A 24,132-nucleotide genomic window follows, 5' to 3' on the forward strand; every position below is an offset into this window, starting at 1 on the left:
AGAGAGATAAAAGACATGGTATAATTAACAGGGTAAAATTACATTAACAGGGTATAATTAAAGATCATTTTAATTTCAAACTGAGATTCATACAAGTCATGGAGCGTATAGAATCACAAATAGCTTTATACATACATTACTTTGATTTGTATAATCAAGCACACATTTTTTAAAAATCAATTTGACTTTTAACAACCATTTCTTTTACTTCGTAACATTATTAAATTACTTAGAAAGTACCGACTCTCTGAGTATAAACAAAATAATTCCTTAGCCTGAAAGAGAATTAAAATTTATGATAAATTAAAACAAATCAGAAAGACACACATTCAAGGTTACTGGTTCTGTTTGAATTGTATATTATGACATTTCGGCGGCTAAGCTAACAATGCCTCAAATCTCGCCACCAATCACTCCTACATAAATAAATATAATAAAAAAATCGAATATAATGCAAGTCTAAAAAAAAGTAAAAGAAAATTTATACTCCCAGTACTAATAATTAAACATGGGTACAATATAATATATATTATATAAATACTGACGATAAGAACTAGACAAACCCGAGCAATCCAGGCAGTTCATTGTTTAAGATCTTTTTCGTCATGTAAATATATATAACGCATATTCATGTCATTTCGCAATCACACGTTACACGTATATATAGAGTAATAAATATAACTTGTGTAATTGTAGTATTATTAACTATATATAAATGAACGTACGTACAGTAAAACGCGTTATTGTTTTGACATGGCATATGGTAGGTATTTATTTATAAATATTTTTACCCAAGTATATATCGGTCAAACCTGACGAGCATATTTTAAGGCAGAAACTTCAATCTATGTTAACTAATTTGTCCACACAAACAAATCTAAAATCATAAATAGAAGTAGCACCCCTAGTCGAATTAAATTAGCATAATACGCAAGACGAGAGAGAGTATAACTGTAATACCATGAAACAGAAGAAAAAAGTGATGAAAGTGAGAAAATAATAAATAAATCAAGAGAATCAAAAGAAATTTATATAAGAGGATATAATCATTTACATATATATATTTGTAATTAACAAGGAGCTAATAATTAACAAAAAAATAAAAACAAAGTGTTTTTGATCATCATTTTCACTAGGCATGCTAGGCGGCTAGGCCTCTGATATTTTTCTTACCGCTTCGTATTGTAATAATAACAACATATTAAAAATTACAATTAACAGCAATACTATATATAAAATATAATTAATCCGAAGAGCAAATCCAGGATTCAACCATACCTTCACCCCTAGCCAGTGAAACGACATTATTACTATTACCATTCTCCGTCACTTTATTAGTAGCGCCACCAGTCACATGAAAATCCGACGTCGTTTTACCGTTACCCATACTCAAAACCCGCTCCGAAGCCCCGACGTAATCGCCACCGTTGATGGCCCTCAAAAACCCCTCGTGATCGACGGCCGAAACGCCAGCGTCGTTTCCGCTCCCCTTACTGTCGTTCGATCCCAACACGTTGTCGTTTCCGCTCCCGCCCCAGCTCCCGGCGAAAGGAGGAGCGTTTATTATCCCCGCGAGCGCAGGGAACCTCGGTGGGGGCTGAAGCAGGGAATTGAAGCTGTTGGCGGCGAACGCGCTCTGGGGAGGCGCGTGGTGGAGCGGCCTGTACTGCGCGAACGGTCTTTGGAGCAGAGTTGACCCCGAACCCGACCCGAATATATCCAATCGGGTCCTTCCGAACGGCGACGAGGCGGCGGTGAACGGCGGAGCTGGGATTCCGGTGAACTCTTGAACCATGGCTCGGAAGTTCGACGTGTCGGTGGTTAGGACCGTCGTCGGAGCTCGCCGCGAAGCTCGGGATCGCTTTTTCGGGTTCCGAACGACGACGGAGCTGTTGTCGTTCGGAGAAACCGTGGTCTGTTGCTGAATCGGCGGTGGGTAATTGGGTCGGGCCTGGGTTTGGGGTCCGATGATGGGATCGGAGTGGGGTTTGGGCCAGGGGATATTGTCGAGATTGTTGTTGGAAAAGAAGTTTGAAAGGTTATTGTTTTGAGGGTCGAACAGCAAAGGAGATGATGAGGATTGGTGGTTGTTGTTACTATTACTATTGGTCAAGAAAGCGTTTGAGATTTGGTGATCTGTGGCGGCGCGTGAGTCGTACTCTTCTTCTCCGCCGCCGCTCGAGGATTGCATGCTTCCACTTGTGTTATTTCCGGAGTCCATGAATTCTAGAGAGAGAGAGAGAGAGAGATGGGTTTTGTTACATAGTAAATAAGGGAGACATTTATTATATGGAAGCTGAGCTACAAAAAGAGAGGGAGAGAGAGAGAGAGAGTAAGTAATTCTTTGCTTTCTAACTAGGAGGAGTACTAAAAAGAAAGAGAGAAACCCATTTCTTAAAAAAGCAAACTTTTCTTTTTTATCTTTTTGGTTTCTTTGTGATGAGGAGGGGAAAGAAAATAGAGATTTTTATTGGATTTGGATTTGTCTTTGGGGAAAAGGGTATGTCATGAAATCGATGGGATTGGTTTGTGTATTAACTTTCCTTATCTTTACAGAAACTTATATTAGGGTTTGCTCAAAGAAAAGATTTTCTTTCTCATTTGCTATTGTAGATGCTAAAAGGTTGAGATTTGAGAAGCAGAGAAAGAAATGAAGAGAGAGAGAGAAGAAGATAATGAGAAGGATGGGTATAATAATAACAATAATAATAAAAGTCCTACTAGTAGTCTAGTACTAGGCAAAGCAAAGGCATGTAGAGAGAGAGGCCAAGCTAATAAGGTGCGGTCAAAGTATGTAAGAGTTGTGTGGTTTATTTGATTCTCATGTGTGTGAAAGGAAAGGAGGAAAAATATATAAAGATAAAGATAATGGTGTACGTATAAATTAGTTTTTATATATAGATATTATTAATTAAAACTATATAGTATAACAACCGGACGTATGTGTATAGTTTTTTTTAACTCATGAGGTGGGCAAGCAACCAAATTCGGGAACATGGTTGTTGAATTGTATAAATTACAGGGAAAGACACAAACCAAACAATGCGCTTTAATTTTTCAGAGACTTTTAGAATAAATAAATAAATTACATTGCAGGGCCTGTGTATGTTCATTTACCATACATAATTACACTGATTGCTCGGATGAACTTAACGTTTGGTTTTCAATATAAACGTTTTTGTTCTAAATATCATAAAGCTATCTGAGAAAGAAAAAAAAAAGTCGGATTTCAAGTTATGGAAAGAAAATATAAGAAAATTCCAAAGCCTTCTAAATTGGCTATTAATTATGTGGAACCTTATGGCATACATATAGAGAATCTTACACAGTTTCCCATGTTATATTACACTTTTGAAACAGATATTTTGCCATTACATTTCAAAAATACTCTCTCTCTCTCTCTCCCTCCCCTTTAATTTAATTTAATGATATATATTATTCATATAGATCAAGGATCTCCAATTTGAGTTTTGGATAGATCAGTTCAACAACACATATCTAACTTTCGCTGCAACCATAACAACAACTATAAAAGAAATCAATATATTTTTCTTCTCCTTATTTACTTGGTCTTTAATAACCGTATTTAATAATATTAACATAGAATTAAGTATTGACATACACATATATCATTATCCATCTACGTGTTATTCTTTATTCCCTCTACTTCTGGTCCCTTTTTTTTCTTCATTTTTTGCCCCACAAACCAAACCCTAATATCTGACCCCTAACATTATGTTTAGTAACATATGAACTCAACTATAATATGTGCAAGTACATTATTTTAATTCTTTCTTAACTTTAACTTTTTTTTAGAGCTGACTACATTTTGTGACTAACAAAAGTAATTTTTGTACTTAATAATCTACTAACTAGACACTATTGTTTGATTAATGTTGCTACAAATTAGAAATGATGATGAAGAAGAAACAGATATATCTTGTGAAAGAAAATGATTTTCCTATGATACACCCTTTAACTCTTTTAAAATTTAAATAGCAAAATGGGTATACAATTCGCTTATTTGTGGCCCCTCACTTTGGATCTTATGGTACGCCACATGATGACATACGTTAAAAGTAATCACAAAATAGATCTTATAAAATCAGAAAATATATTTTTATTTAGCTAAACAAATAATATATATACACATGGCTTTGATTAGGGTGTAATCAATTACCTAATCTCGTGTCCTTGCTTAAGTTGCTTGTGTCTATAGTTGTACCACTGCTTCGGGATTTTAACTCTACTACGATCGATCGATGCATAGTTTAACTCGAAATTAGATATTGGGGATGATAATAATTAAAAAATAAGTATAGATATGAAATGGGGATTGATCATTGATAATGGGACCTCGTGATTTTATATTGAACAAATACCTAGCTCACTCACCTATATACACAAACAAACACGCTATGTAAAACTTATTGCGATAAATCAATATCGAGTTATTAATGATGTGACTGATTTTAATATTTTAGAATTTTTTTTCTTTAAGGAATATACTATATAATTTAACCTTTTAAAATATTAATGATAAATAAAATGGTATATATTATTTTGATCTTGGCGGTTTGATAGGGGGCTAGCTAAATTGGGCTATATCATGATTATTAATTCACCTCAGAAAATATGGTTTCACAGAAACAACAAATAAAAATAGTTAATAGAGAAAGGGTAAAAATGATGAAATAGCAAGGTAGGAGTGCCTCTCAATATCTAAGCATCTAAAAATGAGCTACTTCCATTATTACACGCATCCCAGAGATGATGCTCGCACCATTTATTGTCTCCGTGCAAGGAAAATATATATATATATTAAAGGACACTGTAGCGAAATAACAAAAATGAAACTATGAAATTTGTTTTTAACCTATGTTTCACAATTTTTAGAGAAATAGCCAACAAATTTATGTGGTAATAATTAAAGTCTGATTTACCCTTATTTATTAACAAATTCGTCACTCCCCTACTTTTTTCCTACACTTTTTTTACATAAAAACTTCAAAAAACCATATCTATCTCATATGAACTCAAAACTGAGTGATTCCAAATCCTACGGATTCGTGACGCCGAGATCTTCAAAAATAGATCCATTGTGTTTGATGAAAAATCATGTTTAATACCATAGATGTAGAAAAATCATGTTACTACCTTAAATATGGAAAATAACTGGAAATTTTTGAAATTATCAAAAAAATAAATTGAAACGTAACTATGATGCATTAAACATAATTTTTCATCAAACACAATGAGTCTATTTTTGAAGATCTCGACGCCACGAATTTGTAGGATCTGAAATCACTCAATTTCGAGTTCGTATGAGAAATATACGAATTTTTGAAGTATTGATACAAAAAAAATTATTTGAAAAAAAATAAGAGAGATAAAGTAATAATAAATAAGGGCAAATCATACATTAATTATTGTCACATAAGCCATTTGGCTATATCCCTAAAAATTGTCAAACATAAGCTAGATCCAAAATCACATGTTTAAAGTGGTCTAGTTACTTACAAATCTCATATATAAATATGTATAGGCACGTACATTTAGATAAATTTATTTTGTAGTTCTAAAAATTAATTAAATATTAAGATTTGACCGTTACTTGAATTTATATATAATTCAACATATTTGTTATATTTTTTCAAACATTTTTTCAATTTTTTTATTTCTCTAACTCTATCGATTCTCACTAAACTTAGGCAACGGTAGCTATCAGAAGTATCAGTACTGTTAGTCTACCTTTCAAAACTTAACGATACCAAAAACTTTTTTTATAAGCTTTCAACCGAAATTCTACATTATCGGAAGCGGAATTTATGATAATCTTATTAAAAATTATACTTATCGATAACTTTTTATTCATGAAAAACAATATTTTTCGTTTAAATGCTTTATATTATTGTTTAAATGATGCAAAGAAACGAATAAATAAATAAATAATGATTTACAACTTTGACGCGGCGACGTTATGAGCCGTTAGATTGAAATCCAACAAACAGCTCAAGGAAAAAAATAATAATTTCATTCCAGTCGTTTCCATTGCTTCCGAGCTTCCCTCAGTACTAGGCGGTAACGGAAGGCTCAACTATCGGAACGGTACTTCCGATAGCCGAATTCAAGCGTCGGAATCGGAAGTTTCGATGTTTTCCTATTCCAATGCCCAGGTTTAGTTCTCACTCTGATGATTTTCGACTGACGAACACGCGCGAAAATAATTGTAAAGAAAAATCAAGTTTCTTCATTTTTTTAACACTATCATTAAAGAAAACTTTGTTGCCAAAAGACGAAAAATATTTATTTCATCGCAAATAATTGTAAATTATCGCAAATCAATGCAAAAAATCACAAATAAATTAGAATTTGAGGAAACAACGGCTACAATAGAAGACGCTATGGTTCAAACTTCAAATTTATTTACAATATTTTTTATGATTATTTGCGATGTTTCTTTTGAAAATCCATACTACCACATAAGTTTATATGGAGTGATTTATTTATAAAAAAAAATTCACAATAAGATGAACTCTATTTGTTAGCTTAGTAACATCAAAGATGTTTTATTTTTTATTTTTATTTTTGCATTCTCTTGTTTCAAGTTCAAATTAAATGGTGTAAAATTCAAATAAATATTGTTATATAATCATTCATTAAGTATATTTATAGATATAAATATATAATATTATACATAATATCTGTTTGTTATAAAAAAAAATTGTCTGTATATCCGTCGATAGTTGATATATCATCAGTAATCGGTATTAAAATTGTTATAAGATACTCATCGATACTCGATATATTAGTACAATTAAAATCTCGATATCAATATTTTTATCATTGACTCCAACATTATGTTCTATAAATTTATGTTATAAATCAGTACCCACGACGCCATATAAGAAGATTCGGAACTAGTAATAAGAAAAGACAGAGGTCAATACGTTGGTAAAAAAAATAAATGGAGTATTAAGAATCAATCCTTGACCTCGGAAATACACGTCCAAGCTTAATTACCATCCAACCAAGTATGCGTTCAATTATATATTGGATATAGGGTGAATTATCCTATTATCCCAATCAACCCATTTTTGTTGAAGGAATAGCTCAAGTTTGAATTAATTAAAATAATAAATCTCATTTTTACCTCCTGGACTCGTACCTTCGTTACAGTTCGCCCCTTGGACTTGAAATTGTTGCAAAACTCAACTCAAAACTCATATACATGTTACAAGGCCCAACTTTCGTCAGTATTTGGACGTTAAGTTATCACGTTTTGATAACGTGGCATGATTTTAAATGGTATAATTGTACTTATGGTTATTCTAAATATTTTTAATATTTAAAATTGTTTAACAAATTGTTATTATATCAGTTCGATTTTGATTGTTCATCAAAGCTTCGCCGTGAATCCATAGACAGAGGGAAGTGATTTTCGCCTGATATCTTATGTGATTCACACAACTAGGTAAAAACACATGAAAATCCATGTTTTTCCTTAAAAAATTAGGGTTTTCTTATTTCAAATTTGGTGCTTTTGCTTCTATGTTGATTATGCGAGATGGAATTGTAATATCTTCGGATTTTTATCACATGGACGCAATCATGCTCTTCGGCGTGAGGCTGAAGGAGGAAGAGAGCTCTTTCAGGAAGAGCGCGAGTATGAACAATCTGTCGCAGTTCGACGATTAGGCTCTGCCTCATAAATCGATCACTGCCGTGGAATCCGGTGACGTTTCTAACGACGTCGTTCACGCCTCCGGTCGCGAGCGCAAGAGAGGTCTGTTCTGTACTGTGTATTTCTTTGAGACTTTTTTTTACGGATCTGATTTCGTTTTGATTTTTGGAGATTAGGAGTTCCGTTGACTGAGGAAGAGCACATGCTGTTCTTGATTGGACTACAGAGAGTAGGGAAATGAGATTGGAGAAGAATTTCTAGAAACTTCGTGAAGACTCGGACGCCGACTCAGGTGGCGAGTCACGCTCATAAGTACTTTCTCCGGAGAAGTAATAACAATCGCCAGTGACGCAGATCTAGTTTATTCGGTGAATAAGAGCAGAGCTCGGACTGCTATTGGTGTTGCGATTTGGGGTTTTATTTGTGTTTTCAGATGGGAAGCTCTGGAGAGGCGAGCAATAAGGCCATTAATGCTTCGGTGGGAGGGTTGGTTCAGGAGAGAAGAAAAAGAAGAAGAAACGGAGGGGACATGCCTCGGAGAAGGAGAAAGAGAAGAAAAGAAGAGAAATAAGAGTTTTTTTTTTTTAATTTATGGGAAAATAACACATTTATACCCTGTGTTTTAGTGAAATGTCGAGTTTAACCCTCGGTTTTCAAAAATGTCGAGTTCATACCCTCTGTTTAACTAAAATGACGAAATTATACCCTCTGGTTAACTAAAATGACAAAATTATACCCTAAAATGAATAACAGCGTCACAAATCTCCCTTTCATTGATATTAACTCTTATATAAGAAAAATCGAATCAAATCTAAATCAGTACCCTAACTTCCAAATTCTCAATTTTGAAATAAAAATAGCCTTAAATTGAAATTAAATAATAAAACTCATACCTTCTAAGAGATGACTTCATTCCGTGTTCGAATTGTAACTCTAAATCCTTGATTCTCTGTTCGAATATGCGATTTTGATGACTATCGACTATCGATGTTTACCCATTTGCCTCTTTCTGTGTTCTTCACGATTAAGAAACTGTTGTTTATTTTTTTAGTTTTTAAATAAATTACATATATAGCGCGAATGACTAAAGATAATTTGTGTTTATATATAAATATTATAGTCAACGTCAATGAAATGTCAATAAAAAGAATATCCGTGACACTGTTGTATATTTCAAGGTATAATTTCTTCATTTTAGTTAAACAGAAGGTATAATTTTGTCATTTTAGTAAAACAGAGGGTATGAACTCGACATTCTTGAAAACCAAGGGTTAAACTCGGCATTTCACTAAAACACAGGGTATAAATGTGTTATTTTCCCTTAATTTATTATTATAAAAATGATAAAATGAGGGTATATTGATAATTGCACATATTTTAAATCTCACGTGACAAAAAACGTGACATTTAACGTCCTAAATTAGACAGAAGTGGCAATGTGTAATAACGCCATTAGTTAAGAGATTCTCAATGCAACATTTTCGAGTAGATGGGGCGAAATGTAACCAAGGTACGAGTCCAGGGGGGTAAAAATGAGATTTATTCTAATTAAAACAATAGCTCAAGTGATATTTCAGTTCCAAAATTACCCTAACCCAAAACTCGGTCTCATTTCCACAGCCTCAAGCCTCGATTCCCTCTCCCACCGAAAACCTCTCCGATCTCCGTCGCCGACGTCATCTTCTCCAGCCCGCCACCAATCCTCCATCGCCCTCGGCCGCCGCAATCGTCGACGCCCAAACCGGTCGCCGAGTCCCCTTCCCGGAGCGTCTTCTTCCTCACCTCAGCAATGGCGGTCGAACAAGATGACGATCATTTTCTGAGATTCGTCGATCATGCAAGGTCCACGATATCTCCGATATTCGAAGACGAAGATTCCGATCCAAGATCTTTGAGCTGGAACTGGATCGCATCTCGCGTCCTCAAAACTTGCGCCACCTATTCCAGCGGCGTCATCGCCGCGATTCTTCTCTCCGAACTCTCTCTGCTTTGCTCTCTATCTCTCTCTTTAATTCGTGAATCAGTTAATTAATTAACTGATTAAATTCTGTTAGGTTAATTAATTGACTGACTGGTTGAATTAAGAATTAGCTTAGGTTTTGATTTTTTTTTTAGTAAAGTTAATTTACTACCTGATTGAATTAGGAATTAAGTTAATTAATTGAATGTTTTCAATAAGAATTGACTTAAGTTTTGATTTTTGTGAATTTTTTGTGAATTTCGAATCCAGTCTGTTAATTAATTAATTGATTCGTAAAGAGTATAATTGTCTGCTAAGAAAAAATGTGCTATTTTCTTAATTAAATGAAACTTGAACTATTCACTGATTTTTTGAGTGGGGCACTGGCCTCTACCTGGATCCGCGCCTGATATTTTTGGGTCATTAACTTTTTTTTTCCCCTTTCTTTGGGTCTAAAAGAGATACTCTCTTATTCATAGTTTCTGTTAATCTTTTGTGTTGTGTGTTTGTGAACAGGTTGGATTTGAGAGTTTAACTGGGTTCTGAATTGGAAAATTTAATAAATCTTTAGAAATCATAATCGGAAAGATGGGATATATTGGAGCACATGGTGTGGCTACGTTGCGCCGATACAAATACAGCGGTGTTGATCACTCTTATGTCGCCAAATACGTCTTGCAACCATTTTGGAGTCGCTTTGTCAAAATCTTTCCCCTTTGGATGCCGTAAGTGTTTTTTTTTTTTTTTTTTTTTTTTTTTCAAATTTTAATGTTAACTTGGTTGCCTCACAAGGAATGGAAATATGTGTGCAATGTATTAATTACAATTAATATATGTGTTGCTCAAAATCGGCAAGGTTACCTATTTTTCTAGGGATTTGAAATAATAAAAATTAAAATAATAGTGTTTGCAGTTCACCTCACAGTATGATCGTCTATATTCCTCTGATACGGTTTACTTAGTAAATTTAAGAATTGAAAATTATGTATCCGATTGTCACTTGTGTGATTACATTTCATGAGTTGCTGACAGTTTTTTTTTTAATTTTTTAATTTTTATTTGGTTGGAAACTGTCCTTTGGATTCTGGGTTCATCTTCAGTCCAAACATGGTAGGAAATCGAATCTTTCCTCTCTAAAAATCCTTGAGCCTCTTTATTGCTTGCTGTTTTTATTTTTTTTATTTTTTTGTAATAATCTTTTATCATAGAAATTGTCCTCCCCTGCATTTTGAAGGATTGTGTTTTATTTTTTACAGATAACACTTATGGGATTCATGTTCTTGCTTACTTCTGCACTGCTTGGTGTCGTGAGTTTCTCTTTCAACCGATCATGCTTTAGATTCTTGCAAACTTTCTCAGTTGCAACATCAATCAGTTGTCTCACTATTATAAGCCTTGAGTCGTTAATTAGATGTTTCGGTGGTTTATTTCCGTTGGACTAGGATCTTTGCAAAATTTATTACTTTGTTTCATTTGATAGTTTCAATTTTTATGTCCAACTCATTTGAGAAACAATTGTAGTCGTATATTCATGGCACAGCAAACCAAATTTCGTGACAATTTAAGCATGGTAAAAAAAAAAGTCAATGCGGCCACTTTCGTGAATTTTGTTGACTTATTGGGCTTTATGATATCCAGATTTATTCACCTCAGCTTGATACGCCACCTCCTAGATGGGTTCACTTTGCCCATGGCTTACTACTTTTCTTATATCAGGTTCAATGAAATTTATTTTAGCAGTATAGGCTCTCACGTTTTGTTGAACAGTTATGTCTATATATTAATTGTGTATCTACGTCCTTTAACCCACAATCTCTTCTTTCTCTTCAATTCTTGTATACAATTGCACTTGCTAGACATTTGATGCTGTTGATGGAAAACAAGCGAGGCGTACGAATTCTTCGAGTCCATTGGGAGAACTTTTTGACCATGGTAATTTTATGTTACCTACTCTATTTTACTCAGTCGCAAGCCTCTTGTAATGTTCGAATCCTTACATTATTTTGTGATTATTTTTTTCCCGTTTCAGGATGTGATGCACTTGCTTGTGCGGTACATTTTTTTTTTTTTTTTTTGCATGTTACTCACATTACATGGCTCTGGAAAGTAAACGACTCTATTTCCGGGATTATATCACTTATATATTGTGTTTTGCAGTTGGAAGCAATTGCTTTTGGTAGCACTGTCATGTGTGGAAGAGACACTTTCTGGTTTTGGGTGATTTCAGCTGTTCCGTTCTACGGCGCAACGTGGGAACAGTAAGTTGTATGATTTGGACTTATACTAACAAATTCTCGTTATTACTGTTATTAAATTTTTTTTTCTTTCTTTCTTACAGTTTTTTTACCAATACCCTTATTCTTCCGGCTGTTAATGGACCCACGGAGGGTCTCATGTTGATCTACTTATCCCACTTCTTCACAGCCGCTGTGGGTATGTTCCAATTCTCAATAAGCATGCTCGTTCAAAACAGACACATATTTAAATTTGTTTGCGTTCGGGATTTCCTTTTTATCGATACATTTTTTCTTCCATGTCAATGGTAAAAATATGTTTCTTTCTCAGGTGCTGAGTGGTGGGCTCAACAGTTGGGAACGTCTATGCCCTTCCTAAGCTGGATCCCATTTTTTGGTGGTAAGGCTCCCGAAAAATCATCGTAAACAAACAAACAATAAAACAATACTTTGTGTGACTTACAAGTTTGTTTATATATGTCTTTCTCAGAATATATCGATATGATTATTAGAAGTTTATTATGCTTCTCATGTGTGTCTTGAACATTTTTATTTTTCTCTCCACTGCAGAACTCCGAACACATAGAGTTGTGTTGTATTTAATGGTAGCCTTTGCTGTTATACCGACTGTCACATTCAAGTATGGTTTTCTTGTATACTTCACTCGCTCGAAATTAAATTAATCCTTATTTATAGCTTGTACAAAAGCTCTGTAATTCTGTAGAGTTGAGGCACGGCTGCAATTAACACTTCTCATCCTATAATAGTGTCCAGAACGTTTACAAGGTCGTTCAAGCAAGAAAAGGAAACATGTTATCGGCACTAGCAATGGTAAATTTTTATAGGCTTAATCTCAGCTGTAATACTATAAATAGCCTTACTCTATGCTTAATCGAGTGTAATTTTTTTCGGGCAGCTTTATCCTTTTGCCCTGCTTATGGGCGGAGTCCTCGCTTGGTATAATCTCAAACTCACTATTTCGTTTGACAATAATTTTGTGTATGTAATAGATGATGATTTGTTTCAACCATATATGTGTGTCAGGGACTATTTATCCCCGTTGGATCTCATAGCAGCCTATCCGCATTTGATTGTAATGGGAACAGGACTTGCTTTTGGATACCTGGTGGTAAGATATATTTATCCGATTTGGTTTCTCTAATCTCACGATATTTCCCTCTGATCAACTTACCATCGAGGCCACTTGAGCTTCAGAGTATCATTAACAATGCTGTTAACTTGCCATGTCTTTACGAGTTTCGTAACTTTTCTTAATCATGTCATCGGTACTGACAGAAGGTGTATATTTTTGCAGGGGCGAATGATTTTAGCTCATCTCTGTGATGAACCGAAGGGTTTGAAAACCGGAATGTGCATGGTATGTATCATTATGAATATAGACGAATTTCAAAGTTATTTAGTTACTTCAATATGTTGCGTACGTTACATATCTGCTTCACTCAAATTCCTTAGTAAACAATTGATTTTTCATTTTCTTACTACAATCACTATTCTTTGCAGTCCCTTCTGGTCCTCCCATTTGCCATTGCAAATGCACTCTCTGCAAAATTGTTCGATGGGTAAATTGCTATTATTATTATTATTATTTTTTTCATGCTAAAACTGTATTTATCAATTGACTAATGACTATCAAAATACTAGCGTGCTTGATATATTTATTTATTTTGATTTTCTCTGCAGAGTTCCTATTGTTGACGAACGCTTGTTAGTTGTTTGTTATAGCCTAATCGCAGGTCTGTTTCTATTATATGCATTTTTTTTTTATGATGCACCTTTTATTTCCTTCTAGAATATGATGATGATTTTTTATTTTTATTTTTAATTATTTTCAGCTGGTATATATTTGTGGTTTGCAATATGTGTGATTCACGAAATCTCAAGAGCCCTTGGAATTTCTTGCTTCAGGTCAGATAAGTTTTATTTAATGTGATTTTTCATTTCATTAGCTATATATGTCTTTATGCATATTTTTTTTTGTATGAAACAGGATAACTAGGAAAGAAGCTTGAATCTACTGATATTTCAAAGTGGTATACATTCAATCATGATTTGCTTTGGTACATATTTTTCCTCAATAGGATTATTCATTTATCTTTCTTTCTTTATGTTGCAGTTCCGGATCGGGAATTGTGTGAGCTTAGCTGCGTAATTATTTTGTATCAACATCTACGAGGGTTGCTACTGAATTCTTTGCTTGATGTGCAACAATCATAATCACACCCTCTTTATGTAATAGATTATTTATTTGTCTTCATAATAATAGACCGTTGTGTTTAGACTTTCAATTATTAGCAACTACAGTCTAATAATTTTTTTCTGTAAAGTTTGTGATTTGGAATTAATGCGAGTGTTGCGAGAGAATTTAGTTGGAAAATGCTAATGTTTCAAACCCTCATTCATAGGATAGGAGGCTAGGGATGATATTATTACCCGATATCCAACCGTTATCCGTTCGTAACGGGTCGGGTAATACTCGATTACAACAGGTTAATAAGTAATACCCGTTGACATTGAAACGGGTACGGTGAGGGTACATAAATCGATCCCTGACTTTGGGTACGAGTATAAACGAGTGCCGGGTACCCGTAGATAATTAAATATTCGTTAATTTTTTTAAATATCATATATTAATTTTTTTTTCCCGATTTTTTTTAGTGGGAGCACGTGTCCCCATTAGCCTCTACCTGGATTCTTGGCTATCTATATATGTAAAATCCTTGGCTATATATGTAAGCTTCATCATTGCATGGCTTCATAACTCTGGCAAGCAATAGTATACAATTAGCTGTATATTTACACTTCGTAAACTATTCACACACAAAAAAAAAAAGAAAAAGAAAAGTACACTTCTTAAAGAAAAGAAAAAAATAGAGCAAATATATGTTATATTTTGTGATTAGTATTTGATGCTGGGTATTCTGAACCATTCTTCATGTTTTGTACGACCGATAGAGGTAAAGAGGGCAAGGTAAATTGGACAATCTTTTAAAGTAAATTTGGGACTTGTTGAACTTAATTCTCCGATTTAATGGAACACATGTGTAAAGGACACCGCAGAGCTGTGGAGTTCGAGGTCCGGAAAAAAATACCAAACTATTGTCGATCAAAATTAATTGCGAAACACGAGTTGTATTTTTTGCCCAAACCGAGGTTAAAGATCTTTTGTTTACATATAATTTATTTTTAGATGTATTAAGTATTAACTTGAAATTACTTTTATTTATATTTTATGTTCAGAGTGCATTGCAGCAAATTAAGTTCCAGCTCTATCTTTCTACGAATATATATTCTCCAAATCAGAATTTCGTCTTTCACAGCGCAATACGGAATAATTTTATAACATGCCGTACCGTTTTTCAACTTCAATTTGTTTTTTCAGTGTCTAATATCTGGTGTTATTCGCTGCCACTCGAATCTATGACTAAAAAATCTTATATATACTCAAATAAAAAAAAAAAAAAAAAAAACTTATATGTACGCATTTGAATACCACGGCCCATGACTGTATATTATGTGTGTATATATTTATGGATGCAATCGAACGGTTCAATTTTAAACATTAAAAACAAATTGATTTTGTAAATTAATTTATAGTTTGAGTCTATCGGCTTTTAAAGTTTTCTTTCCATTTCAATAGTATAATAGTATATGTATACTTACACATAATATATAACTTTATATGTGATGTGTTTCTCATCATAAATCTTTCCATAAAAATGCTAAAAGTCAATAAAGCCATTACCTGCACAGGTTTACATAATAAAAATATAATAAATATGACAGCGATACATCATATTACATTTCTTATCGATCCTAAATGAAAAAGAATAAAGAGAAGATGACCTGTGTCAGAGTATATGGAGAATAAAAGAATCAGACAAACGCAATATTCTTATAAATAAAAAAACAATGGCAATAGAAATACAACACTTTTCTACCCATAATATGTATGTATGTATACCTATATATATTGCACCAAACTTTGCTACCATGTATATATGTTAAAAACTAATTAGATTTCAAATAGAATTTTTTGTGGACAATTTCCCCGGAGGTTTTTAGATGGTTTAAACTTAAAAGTTAAAACTACGTAAGTTACATAATTCAAAGAAGTAAAGGTAAACAAAAGAAAAAGATTAAAGAGTAATTAGTCGATAAATTCAAGAGGTAATTTGACCAATAAACCAATAACACATTATCTTTTTAGAAAATAGCTCGAGCTTTATTTTATTAGGAAAATAACTCATCAGACCGAAGTTAATTAAATTATTTTATATTAACACATGTCATTCTATCCAAGTTAGCAATCCTAATAATAACAGAGAGATAAAAAATCGACATTGACTATTTATCCCGCAATTTTTAAACAATAAGTATATAAGCGATAAAACCGGTAAAACTTTAAGTATTTTTTTGGTAATAAAATTTAAAGTGATAAGATTTATTAGATTTTGGTCAGTCGGTCAAAGCCGTATTAGAGTAGATCATGTGTAAGGTGTGTGGTCAGTGTACTCTCAGTGGTCTTCCCCTACAGTCTTTCAGAAGAAGAATTATGACGTTTTGTGGGTCACATGATTAGAATCGTTTTGTTTGGATTTGGTTTGAAGTCGATTTCTTCGAAGAAAACAATATAAATAAATAAATAAAATGTATATAGGCCAAATTAATAACAACAAAACTACATGAAAGTGGTAGTAAATTGACATAAGGAAGCTTCAACGCGTGCATGTAGTTTCTGACTATTCCTCTGCAGAAAGAATACGAGCTTTGACCAACACCCAAAATCCGACTGTTAACAATAATTTTGTTGCCCAGTTTGATTTCATACTCAAATAATTAAGCAATATATGATTCGAGTTGTGTCACATGCCATGGATTTCACGCATACAATGTATATACACAATATAGATGCACATAACTTAAATTTAAAATTAGTAGGAAGAATGATCCGATATGGCTCTCAGGCAATAGTAATGCGTGTTTTATATATAGCTTTTTTTTTTTAGTTCGATACGTCACTTTTGGTTAGTTCTTCTACTTTTACCAGGCGTCTACTTACGTAATAAGAAAATTTAAGATACAAATTATACTATTTCATCATTTTCTGTAACATTATTTCACAACTAACATTATTTCTTTTTCATTTAATTTTATTCGGTTTTAAATTTTAACTAAGAAAAACGCAAAACACTAAAATAATACTAATAAATAGTCCCACATAGAGCAGCGAGACTAAAAACATAGCGTTAATAAAAGCTTCAGTCAAATGAATTTTCAGCTGGGCCTGGTAGTGTAGGCCTGTTACCATACGGGGCATTAAAGTATTCGGATGATCACGTGAGTCGTTCGGGTGAACCCACTGGCTCACGTGACTTGGTAGGTGAACCTGCCAATTGGCCACATCAAACAAATATCTTTTTATTATTTCTTTATTTACAGAAGCGGTGTGACTGCGCATTGCCGCGAAGATGATTGGTGCATTTTTGTAATGAAAAAAATGCACGCTCTCTTGAATCAATTTGCAAACTATTAATTAGTTCAATTATGATTAAATTGTATAAATATTATGTTTTCCATTTATGAAATTTGTACCTGACTACGACTATTCAAACTTGAAAATTTCATTTTTTTCATACGTTTTAATTTTTTCATGCCACATGATTTATACCATTTTTACTCTTATTAATTAGTTAATATAATTTATTTTCGAAATTAATAAAACCCAATTTATTATTAAAAATCCCTAATTAGTAGTATCTAAGTTCTCTCTCTCTCTCTCTCTCTCTTCTTTTTTGTCACATTTTTTAGTCATGAACAGAGAGGTCAAAAACATTATAAGCACAGTTAATAGTCGTTACTAATAATAGATTTTTTCTTTAACTAATATTCGATAATAACTGTTAATAGGTTTCTGATTTCATAAACCTATTAACAGTTACTATCGACTATTGAATGTGATGTTGTTGTTTGTTTGATCTCCATCATGGCTAAAAATATAACCAAGAGAGAGAGAGGGAGGGATATAGATAAAATATTATTTCTTTTTATTTTTTATTTTTTGCAAAAAATGAGGGAAAAAATAAGGGTAATTATCTCTTATTGCATTAGGATTAACTAATTACCAAATATTAGTAAAACGTTGGTTATTTCACAATTCTAAGTTTCAAAAAAGCTAGTAAATTAGAACACCCTTTTTTATTTTACCTTTACTAAAAATTTGTATATATACATATATCATTGATTTTTTAAAAATAAAAAAATTATATAGTTTATATCTATTGACATAAACTATAATACTCACCATGTTACAAATTTTGCTTCTAAAATATAATTTGAGAGTAAATATAATAATGCAATTATATTAATAGACTAAATATATGTCTAAGTAATGGACGTTAATTAATATTTAACTCCTATTACTTTATTTTCTGTATTATTTATATAATTCATTTTTCGTCAGCATATCATAAATTTATGAACTTAATTTAATTTTTCCATGAAATATATATTCATTAAAAAATTGATTAATAAAATTCATAGTTGATACAAAAAATAAATAACATAATGGAAGAACATCAAATGCTTTGAATATTTAAAACTATATAAGCTAATTTTTTTCGTTTTTTTTTATAGTGCAAATAGTCTATCACACAAATAAATGGTATAAAAATGAAATATTTAATATATGATTTACTTTTATAAACGAAATTTATAAGTTAAAAATTACATAAACAATTTACAGTATCTATAATTAATTAAATTAAATATTTTTATATTCTTATATAAAGTATCAAAGACCCAATAAAAAAAAGGTCAATTAGATATGTAGTCATATTTACATGTATGGTTTTCTATTTAAACCAACATTTAGTAAATATTTGATAACTAGCCATAAGATAATATTTATCAAATATTTACTAAAAGTTATTTACGAAATTAGAAGGGCAAACTTGAGACCTGTAAATTATCTACATGTTGCCACGTAATTATTAGTGGTTATTTACTAAAAATTTACTAAATGATGGTTATATAGCAATTTAAAAGTGCAAATATAGCTAGTTTGCTAATTATTTGATAATAATAAAAAAAAAATCAGAAGCCCAATTTTGGAGGCTTATCCCATTCTTTTAAAAAACGAAAATTTACTTTCTCTGGTAAACGACAATATACATTTTTTTTGTTGTCGAAAAACTAACCGACATCTCAAATATATTTAGAAAACCAATTATTTCTTTCTCCCTCCGTCTCTCTCTCTCTCTCTCTCTCTCTCTCTCTCTCTCTCTCTTGCGCGGTTTTCTAGGCTTACGATATATATATTTTTTTATTCTACTAAACCTCGTTTTCCATCCAAATTTTAGATTTTTATTTTATTTTATCTCTTTCTCTAACACGCTCTCTCTTTGAATCGTCTTAGTCATCCCCGATCGCTCAGTGATGAAGGCACCTTCAACTGATCATAGAGCCGAGAGAAAAGATACCGCCATGCATCTTCATTTCGAGTTTTCAAGGTAACTATTACGTTAATGGAAAATTATTTTTATCGGCTCTTCATTTCGCTTCATTTTTTTATGGTTACTAATTATTACTTCTCTTAGGGTTTTTACAATATCGGCCCCTCACATGAATTTTGACTTTAGGGGTTTTGTTTATGGGTTGTTATTGACGTTGATTTTAGAGAAATTGTCTTATTTGTCACCAATTTAATAACATTTTCTCACTTTCCACTAAAAGACTAATTTGACTAAAAATATCACTATCTATGTCAACAATGTTGACATTTAATAATGAAAGGCAAAAATATATGTCAACATTGTTGACATAGATAGTGGTATTTTAGACCAAATTAGTTTTTTCGTAGAAAATAGAAGAATGTTATGAAATTGGTGATAAATGAGATAATTTATCTTGATTTTAGTTATAAGCTGGTAATACTTGATGTGATTATAGTAATACTTCTTTTAAGAATACGAAGTGAAATGTATTTAACGATTGTTATTTGGGTTAGCATTAAGCAGTTTGGCTATCGAAAGCTCGATAATAAAGAAAAGCCTATATATTTTCAATTCAATTTAAATTTACGTTTTTTTATTTTGTTTGCATGCATACAGTATTTTATGGACCTCTTAAATTGATGATAAATGTCATTAGGCTGTCAGCCTATAGTCCTGCAAATCAGTTAATAGGGGTAGCCATCAGCTTATAGCCTATAATTTTCTAGCTATATTTCTATATCGATTATATAAATATTTGGTTTGTTTCAATTAAAAAAGAAATCCTGTTATTTTTTATTTTTTTTAACTTGTCGGTTTGGGCTCTTTCCATCCAGGCCTGGCCCAAGGGAGGGGCGAGTGGGGCAACGGCCCAAAGCCCTTTCTCTTGGGAGGCCCATTTTCAAATTTTCTTATTAGTTTATATAATATAAAAAAAAAAATATGTCCCGAAACGTGATCTCTACGAAACTTATGTCACCAACAACAATAAAGAAAGGTTCATAAATTGGAAAAGCCCAAACTTTCATCAGCTATAAAAAGTAAAAAAAATCAGCAATAAAGCACTGGGCTGATTGTAACTGTATTACGATTTTAACGTTAGTTTTTTAACCTTAAAAATATGCATACTAAGAAACCAAAATATTTTTTTTACAACATTAAAGCTGTGTGTTTTGTTCTCCTATTTATACATCCCTGATGAGAAATTTCATTAATTGGGCTTAATAACCCATTAAATATCAAGATTAGACTCTAATGTTTAAAAATATCTAAATATGGACTTTTGTACCGAAAATGGACAAAAATGCCCCTGAGACTATATCAGCTCAGCCTCACTCTCACTCTCACACTCGCTCAAACTCTTTCAAATCCACTCAAATCCACTCAAATCCTCTCTACTTAAGCGGGTTTCAAAAGAATCATGGGTAAGATTACTAACTTAATCATTTTTACAAAGTTTATGAATGTATATGATAGAATGTAGCATAAAAAATCGATCAGATCTGAAAACAAAGTCCAAAATCTGGGTTTAACTTGTTTGTACGATGGTATACGATGAAATTTAAATTTGTGTACGATGAAATTTAGAAAAAAAATTGGATTCTGTACGATGCTGTACGATGGTGTACGATGGTATACGATGTTGTACGATTCCGTACGATGCCTCTTTTACAATGTACGATTCTGTACGATGGTATACGATGCTGTACGATGCAGTACGATGTCTATCAGTAAGATGATGTACGATGATGTACGATAGTGTACGATGGTATACGATGTTGTACGATGCAGTACGATGGTGTGCGATATAGAAGCTTATTTTGCATAGTTTGACTGTTTTTTTGCAGTTTTTGTCATGATTAACGGCACTTGGGAGAAGGAAGGACACCAATGGGTTTTCACCAATGCAGAATTTCGTGCATTTGTAATTCCGAAAGAGGTAACGTACACGGAGTTAGTAGATTTCTTATACGAGAAGTTCGAGTTAGACAGATTCGCGTTCGACTTAAAACTCGAAGTCCCATACGAAGTCGGTACAATTCCAGTAGGTCCTGCCGTATTGAAGGACAATGGTGATGTTTCGCATTTTATGAAGCACAAATATCGTAATAGATTTCCACTCTGTGTAAGTTTGGTACCGAAACAGATCGAGGTCATTGCACCTATTGCGTATCGAGGACTATGTAAAGGGAAAGATGTGGAAGTTGGAATGGTGTCTCGCAATGAACCGAAGAAGAAACGGAATACTCTTGTTATCGAGGATCGACAAAAAGATCCTATAATTGAAAACAAAGACGGTGGCTGTGACGATGACTTGTTTAACGAGTACAAGGGTGCCGGAAACGGTGACGAAGTATACAGGCGTGATAGAGATTGTAATCACAACAGTGACGAATATGATGGACACAATGGTGATGAATACGAAGATGGCGAAGGTGATGAAAACGAAGGTGGCGAAGGTGATGAAAACGAAGGTTGCGATGGTGATGAAGAGAATAGTGATGGATATGACGGAGATAACAATGGTAGAGGTGAAGAATTTGAAGAATTTGCCAATCCCGAAGAATATGAAGAATTTGTGGAAACGTTTACGGTACCAACGGGTCATTGTGAACCATCGGGTCAATGTCAGCGTGAGCCTCCGATGATCGGATCACCTATCGTTCCTTATTCATGGAAAGCACCCGAGTTCAGCGCCGATGATGTTGTGAAGGAAAACCCGAGTCATTATCCAAGTCATTCTTCTACAGGTAATTTAAGTGGATTCAAATGAGATTCAAGTATAATATGAAACCACATATTGTTTAACTAACCTTTGAAAGTAACAGGTAGCTCAGAAGAAATATATATTGGGCAGCAATTTGAAAACAAGCATGAACTGAAGAAACATATCCACTTGTACGCGTTGAAACATAATTTCGAATTTAGAGTGAAATCTTCTTCGAAAAAGAGATGGTATGTTCTATGCAAAAACGAGAGATGCACATGGAGGTTGAGGGGTGTCGTGCAGTGGTCTGAGATGTGGGAGATTACGTCGTACGAGGGTAAACACTCATGTGGGCGTGTTGTTCGAACAGAGGGCCATCGAGGAGCGGCACCATGGGTCATCGGTCACGTATTTAAAGACAAGTACTCAATTAACTCTATGGCGGAGTATTCGGCGCATAACGTCAGGGAAGAAGTGAAGACAAGATGGGGTGTGAACGTATCGTATTTGAAAGCTTGGAGATCCAGGGAGAAAGCTATTGGGTACGTGCGGGGTACGCCGGAACAATCGTACCAGAAGTTACCGTCTTGGCTGTACATGTTGAAGCAAAAGAATCCTGGGACGTTAACAGACTTTGTGCGAGATGGTGATAAATTCAAGTATGCTTTCTTTTCCATTGGTGCGTGTCGTAGAGGCTTCAAAGCATGTCGGCCGGTCATAGCATTGGACGGTGCATTTCTGAAGACAAAATACGGGGGACAGTTGCTTTGCGCAATTGCAATGGATGCGAATTCACAATTATATCCACTTGCATTCGGAGTTGTAGATAGCGAGTGTCATGCTTCTTGGATTTGGTTTTTGAGAAGATTGCGAGAAGCTATCGGTGAAGACGTACCTAATTTGGCGTTCATATCCGATCGCCACGTTAGCATCATACATGGTGTCGAGGTTGTGTTTCCTGGTATCCCTCACGGAGCATGTTACCATCATTTACAACTGAATGTCCAACACAAGTTCAAGACAGACCATTGTCGCTTTGAACTTTACGATGCGGCTTACGCCTTCAGTAAAACAGCATTCGAAGCTAATTTTAGACAGTTGAGACGTAAGGATGTCGAGATGGCAAAGTATCTTGAAGAAGTTGGTGTCGATCGGTGGGCCAGAGCTTTCTTTCCTGGAAAACGGTAAGAGTCTAGAACTTCTTTTGTACTGAATTTTTTATGTCGTTGATTATATAAATCAAGTATGTTTTATATAGGTACGACCTAATGACGAGCAACAACGCAGAAAGCTTCAACAACAAAACAAGGAATGCGAGGACGTTTCCCATTACGACGTTGCTCGAGTTTATTCGATTCACACTCCAAACTTGGTTTTTTGAACGAGAAGAGATAGCGAACAAGTTGAACACAAAATTGACACCAACGTGGCAAAATGATCTCGCACAGCTAAATAATAAGGCACAGTTCGTCAATGCGTACGGACTTGGTCTATATGAATGTCATGTCAAAGACGTAAGAGGTGATTTCGATGTAGACCTTATGGCGAAGACGTGCACTTGCGGACTACCACAACAATTGAATATCCCGTGCGAGCATTCTATCGCAGCAGCCCAACATCGAAGCGTGGACGTGTACTCGTTATGCAGTGACTTTTATTTGAAGGAGACGTGGATTGAGATGTACAAGGAAGCCATATATCCGGTTGGCAATGAAGATCAATGGGATGTCCCGGATGAGATAAAAAACATGAAAGTTTCGGAACCCGTTGAAAAGAAGCAAGCCGGTCGACCGAAGAAAAGTAAACAAGGAAGAAGAAGAATTAATCGATACCCATCTCAAGGCGAAAAGATTGTCGTGCAGCGAAAATGCGGGAAATGTGGTGGTAGGGGACATAACAGAAAAACATGCACTTGGAGGGATTAAAACTTTAGACTTTGTGTGTTATTTTTATTTTTAAGTTTAAAACTTTAACGTTTATTTGAGTCACCTTTTTATCTTGTTTAATGGCGTCAAGATGCAACTTTAGTTGTTTAT

At 33.7% G+C, this 24,132-nt stretch overlaps 4 protein-coding genes across 5 annotated transcripts; 3 read left to right on the forward strand and 1 right to left on the reverse strand.

Moving 5' to 3' along the window:
- Positions 1-1,013: 1,013 nt before the first annotated feature.
- Positions 1,014-2,718, reverse strand: LOC149399193 (uncharacterized). Its single transcript, XM_089610304.1, has one exon. The coding sequence runs from the start codon at positions 2,219-2,221 to the stop codon at positions 1,244-1,246; it is 978 nt and encodes a 325-aa protein (XP_089466430.1). The 5' UTR covers positions 2,222-2,718; the 3' UTR covers positions 1,014-1,243.
- A 7,297-nt stretch (positions 2,719-10,015) lies between these two features.
- On the forward strand, positions 10,016-14,288 carry LOC149399194 (choline/ethanolaminephosphotransferase 1-like). 2 transcript variants are annotated; one of them, XM_089612354.1, is made up of 19 exons: positions 10,016-10,369; positions 10,745-10,754; positions 10,901-10,951; positions 11,283-11,360; positions 11,501-11,576; positions 11,674-11,696; positions 11,802-11,902; positions 11,983-12,077; positions 12,210-12,278; positions 12,449-12,518; positions 12,646-12,709; positions 12,795-12,835; positions 12,923-13,007; positions 13,194-13,256; positions 13,400-13,458; positions 13,580-13,632; positions 13,732-13,804; positions 13,887-13,929; positions 14,013-14,288. In XM_089612354.1, exons 1-18 carry the CDS (start codon positions 10,233-10,235, stop codon positions 13,906-13,908), a joined length of 1,170 nt encoding a protein of 389 aa, XP_089468480.1. In that variant the 5' UTR covers positions 10,016-10,232; the 3' UTR covers positions 13,909-13,929; positions 14,013-14,288. The 2 variants fall into 2 exon arrangements, 1 of the variants encoding a protein (XP_089468480.1); XR_016296545.1 differs by lacking the exons at positions 10,016-10,369; positions 10,745-10,754 and having other exon boundaries at positions 14,013-14,128; positions 14,167-14,288.
- Positions 14,289-21,079: 6,791 nt separating this feature from the next.
- On the forward strand, positions 21,080-22,817 carry LOC149399195 (uncharacterized). The gene is made up of 4 exons (XM_089613106.1): positions 21,080-21,139; positions 21,269-22,139; positions 22,218-22,759; positions 22,791-22,817. The coding sequence occupies exons 1-4, from the start codon at positions 21,080-21,082 to the stop codon at positions 22,815-22,817; spliced, it is 1,500 nt and encodes a 499-aa protein (XP_089469232.1).
- On the forward strand, positions 22,764-24,111 carry LOC149399196 (uncharacterized). The gene is made up of 2 exons (XM_089612837.1): positions 22,764-23,280; positions 23,355-24,111. The coding sequence occupies exons 1-2, from the start codon at positions 22,877-22,879 to the stop codon at positions 24,019-24,021; spliced, it is 1,071 nt and encodes a 356-aa protein (XP_089468963.1). The 5' UTR covers positions 22,764-22,876; the 3' UTR covers positions 24,022-24,111.
- Positions 24,112-24,132: the final 21 nt, after the last annotated feature.

The sequence above is a fragment of the Urtica dioica genome, chromosome 4 (assembly GCF_054948205.1).
Source record: "Urtica dioica subsp. dioica isolate 48M chromosome 4, U.dioica_male_clone48M_v1_H2, whole genome shotgun sequence".
Taxonomy (NCBI): domain Eukaryota; kingdom Viridiplantae; phylum Streptophyta; class Magnoliopsida; order Rosales; family Urticaceae; genus Urtica; species Urtica dioica.

Coding starts and splice junctions, on each gene's coding strand:
- LOC149399193 (XM_089610304.1), bottom strand. CDS start 2,221: ATGGACTCCGGAAATAACACAAGTGGAAGCATGCAATCCTCGAGCGGC.
- LOC149399195 (XM_089613106.1), top strand. CDS start 21,080: ATGGTATACGATGCTGTACGATGCAGTACGATGTCTATCAGTAAGATG. Junction 22,140..22,217: donor TCCAAGTCATTCTTCTACAG/GTAATTTAAGTG, acceptor TGAAAGTAACAG/GTAGCTCAGAAGAAATATAT. Junction 22,760..22,790: donor ATGGTGATAAATTCAAGTAT/GCTTTCTTTTCC, acceptor CGTGTCGTAGAG/GCTTCAAAGCATGTCGGCCG.
- LOC149399196 (XM_089612837.1), top strand. CDS start 22,877: ATGGATGCGAATTCACAATTATATCCACTTGCATTCGGAGTTGTAGAT. Junction 23,281..23,354: donor GCTTTCTTTCCTGGAAAACG/GTAAGAGTCTAG, acceptor TGTTTTATATAG/GTACGACCTAATGACGAGCA.
- LOC149399194 (XM_089612354.1), top strand. CDS start 10,233: ATGGGATATATTGGAGCACATGGTGTGGCTACGTTGCGCCGATACAAA. Junction 11,577..11,673: donor GGGAGAACTTTTTGACCATG/GTAATTTTATGT, acceptor TTCCCGTTTCAG/GATGTGATGCACTTGCTTGT. Junction 12,710..12,794: donor TGTTATCGGCACTAGCAATG/GTAAATTTTTAT, acceptor TTTTTCGGGCAG/CTTTATCCTTTTGCCCTGCT.